The sequence below is a fragment of the Tachysurus fulvidraco genome, chromosome 26, assembly GCF_022655615.1.
Source record: "Tachysurus fulvidraco isolate hzauxx_2018 chromosome 26, HZAU_PFXX_2.0, whole genome shotgun sequence".
In the NCBI taxonomy this organism is placed as follows: domain Eukaryota; kingdom Metazoa; phylum Chordata; class Actinopteri; order Siluriformes; family Bagridae; genus Tachysurus; species Tachysurus fulvidraco.
This window is the reverse complement of record NC_062543.1, coordinates 4,995,978-5,000,156: the sequence shown is the minus strand read 5'-3', so window position 1 is coordinate 5,000,156 and position 4,179 is coordinate 4,995,978. Positions and strand designations below refer to the sequence as shown.

The 4,179-nt window shown below is 39.7% G+C and overlaps 1 protein-coding gene across 1 annotated transcript; it reads right to left on the bottom strand.

Moving 5' to 3' along the window:
* Nucleotides 1–262: 262 nt before the first annotated feature.
* Nucleotides 263–2,767, bottom strand: rom1a (retinal outer segment membrane protein 1a). Its single transcript, XM_027132910.2, has 4 exons — nucleotides 2,593–2,767; nucleotides 1,438–1,868; nucleotides 764–1,010; nucleotides 263–647 (listed from the first exon to the last, which is right to left on the bottom strand). The coding sequence occupies exons 1-4, from the start codon at nucleotides 2,740–2,742 to the stop codon at nucleotides 414–416; spliced, it is 1,062 nt and encodes a 353-aa protein (XP_026988711.1). The 5' UTR covers nucleotides 2,743–2,767; the 3' UTR covers nucleotides 263–413.
* Nucleotides 2,768–4,179: the final 1,412 nt, after the last annotated feature.

The following is a 4,179-nucleotide window of genomic DNA, read 5'->3' as shown; positions in this document are numbered from 1 at the left end:
TTTATATACATACAATCTTCCATAAGAAACACTGAGGAGTTGAACAATCCTTAACCTTAGGTACATTCAGATACAGTATATTATCAATATCCTTGCATCATGGCACCTAGAGACTGATGTTGTCACAAACATTATTCACCTCAGTAGACAAATATACCCAGAATCTTCACATCTTCAATTAGAATACACGGTCCATTACCAATGAACATATATGTCTGACATTTGAGACTTTTATGGTTTGATTTTAAAGTGTTTTGAAGAGACTTGACAATGGAGAATGGACTTTGTACATTATTTACTATGATGTACATACTGTATGAGATTGCTCATTGCTAAAAATGAAAAAAGATATCTTTGCCAAGTACCAGTTGTACTGGGTCATTTATTTCATTGAACCAAATAAATGTTGCTATTTAGGACCCAGTCGTTGCACCGGATGTCCCAGCAGCCCCTGCCTCTGCCTTGACCTGCCCATCTTCCACCTGGTTTATCAGAAGTAGCTTCATCACAGGGTCCAGGTACTCCATAATGGTCTCTGACACACTCTTCTCCAGCAGGTAGCCCTCAGTTTCCACCTCTGTATTCTCCTGCCCAACCACAGCTTCCATGGAGGTCTGCAGATATCTTAGGCATGCAACCACTGTACTCTGTGGAGAGATAGGGAAGAAGGATGGAGCAATGTTGGAATTATGGCTAGAGGAATGTAGGTAGATGATCATTCACTGATTTACTGATCATTCACTGCATTCCTATCTACTGATACCTGAAGGATAAAGACAGTCAGCACTACAGCACCAATGCTGTTCATCAGCCCCATGTAGTAGCCAACCAGAGCTTCCCTGCAGCCACGAATGAAGATGTTGAGGTCCTCAGTTTGGTGCTCATAGTTGTAGTGGGCAGAGTTGTTGGTCAGTTTGTACTGGATGCAGGGTCTAGGGGAACTTGGGTTACAGCAACTGAAGGGTACACCATCCACTAGGTAACGCCCATCCACATTACTCTTGATACGACTGGATAATTGAAAGGGATAGAAATTAGACAGAGTTTTGGAACAAAGGATAGATGCATGATAATCTTTAAACAGCAACCATGATATCAGAGTGTGCCTTATTTATTTTGATTAGACTGCAATTTTAGAAGCCAATAGCCTTAGGAAAACAGGTTCTTCTATAGTTCTTTGAAGGCTAAATGCTTTATCTCATCCTTGATAAAAAGCTTAAACCCAAAGAGTTCTTTCATTTGTTTCTCTGGGGAAACTCTTCAACAGTTCTCTGAATAGTACTACATAGAAGATTTTCTAAAAGTGCAACATAATCTGCTGTCAGGTTCAGCTTAAAGAGTTTTCCCATGGCAAAACTTGAAGAACTCTGTAGGGTGCAAGATTGGAGTTTGAAGTATCACAGCTGATCTAAACCCTGCTGCTTTCCCCCCACTTACTCCTTAACCTCCTTGGAGCTGAAATCCAGGTAGCGGTTACTGATCCATTGCACCTCAAACCAGTCCTTGTAATCGCTGTTACCGCAGCACCGAAACTCCATCTGCAGGCGATCAATGGTCTGCTTCTGGAAGCAGCGACCTGGGGTGTCCGTGTCCTTGTAGAAGCGGATGCCATTCTTGAGGCCGACCTTCAGCGAGCCCTCCAGGCTGCCCTTCATGGCGTAACTTAGAATGACTCCAATCAGCAGCAGGGTGGTGAAGAAGATGGTACAACAGAAGTAGGGTTTTAGGAAGGTCTTCCAGCGTGGGAAGCGGGTGGCATCCAGGGCGTCCTGGCAAATCCTACCAGCAAACCAATTGATTCCCATAGAGGCCAATCCAGCCAGAATGAGGGTGTTTGGGACAATGTGGATCTCTGTGTTGTCCATCACCTAGAAGGGACATTTGGGTTGAACTGAACTGTTAGGTGCAATAGATTCCATGATATTGACTATGATTATTTATGTATTACGGCTAATTGCTTAGTGAATTCTGTTTGTTGCACAATTCTACGCATAAACAAACATGTTCTAAATGATGGGGTGTAATCAAATGCCTGAATTTGGGATTTGTTTTTAAATATAATTAGTATACACCAAGAACGTTTTTTTTTTATTGCAAAGAGTTTCTACAAATGCAATTGAACAGATGCAAGAGTACGTTTATATCAGTGTTACATTTTGATCAACAGCAGCAAGTTTGTTGTAGGTTAATATATGAGTCAGATTCTTTATTTTGACCTAGATTATGATCAATCCATTAGACAGCTTATTGAAGATGACAGTTTCCTAAGCCTGTTCTAACCGGCTTAAGCAATATTGCCATTTGCATAGGTTAATCTTAATATTTCAGATGCTTCAAAATGCTCCTGGTGTCCTTTGTGGTTTACATTTTTCTGTATACATACAGTTTAGCTATCATTTTCTCAGTCTCAAAAGTCAATAAAATGCACTTGACAAATTGGTTTTCTAGAGATTCAAGTGAAACTTTATTTTCTGGTGTTTTCACTAGTCTCATTCTAGCCTAATGAAACACAGGCTTAGTCAAGGAACAATCTTAAATTATTCATTTACAAGTGCAGGATTGAAATGTGCTTTAATTAGACAGTATAGATACCTCTCCTCTCTTGCGTAGTTCTGTCTTCAAGAAGCACCCAAGACAGAAGGTGACTGCTCCACCTACAGTGGCCAGCAAGGAGAGCATCCACAAACTCTGAGCTAGCTTCACCCTTTTCTCAAAGGGGAACTTCATTTTAGCCCACACCATGATTTCAGGAAAGAATGCAAAAAGATCTCTGATTCCAAAGATGGAAACTGAAAAGTTTTATAGATTTAATGAGGACTCCAAAAATGCTATTATAATCCAAGATCCAAGGTTAAATCCTCTTGTGTCTCAGTATGTTGAGATGAATTTTGTCCAAACAAATATGCCGTTTTGTTGTCCTGGGTGGTAAATTCCTCCGTGGTGATCCCTCCCCCAGGTGAGGTGCTAAAGATAGTCCAAATATCAACTCATTTGAAAGAGTGGTATATTTGCCCCTCTGAGCCCATGCTTGGGTGAGAGACACAATACATATGGTTAAACCTGGATATCTGGGACATCTTACCTGTAATCCTTTACCTATCCTATTATGATGGCCCTCTCCAATGGGCTAGAGAACTGTGTGCTCAGCAGAGATTGAGGAAGATTGCCACTGGGCATGGACAGATGCAGTGATAGAGCCAAAATATTGCAATTGACTTAAAAATATTGACATACTAGTGACTAGTGAAAAAAAAATGAAATTGACAATAAAAACAATTAACAATTAAATGTTTTTGGTTTTTTTAATAATCTTTGTTTTCCTGTTGTATGTATCATGTGCAGAATTAAACTGGGGTAAACCAACCCATAACCTGGCTTCTTCAAATGAACTGTGGTTCTTTTGTTTTTCCATGATAGTTAGTAAGTCAAATATATCCATAGTGATATATTAGTGATCAACAGACAATACTTGTTCAATCTTGGAAAGATGCCTCCGCAGCATCTGATCGCGCACTAGCCTACTAGCTTTTTCCTTCAGGCTATCAGATTAATTAACAGTTATAACTAATACACCCTACATCATATTTCACAATATGGTATGACAAACTGCACTTTAACTTCGGACTATCCACACTGGACTATACATACACACTGCATTTATACATACTGGGCTATACATACACACACTGCATTTATACATACTGGGCTATACACACACTGCATTTATACATACTGGACTATACATACACACTGCATTTATACATACTGGACTATACATACATTCTGCATTTATACATACTGGGCTATACATACACACTGCATTTATACATACTGGGCTATACACACACTGCATTTATACATACTGGGCTATACACACACACTGCATTTATACATACTGGGCTATACACACACTGCATTTATACATACTGGGCTATACACACACACTGCATTTATACATACTGGGCTATACACACACTGCATTTATACATACTGGGCTATACACACACACTGCATTTATACATACTGGGCTATACATACACACTGCATTTATACATACTGGGCTATACACACACTGCATTTATACATACTGGGCTATACACACACACACACACACACACTGCATTTATACATACTGGGCTATACATACACACTGCATTTATACATACTGGGCTATACACA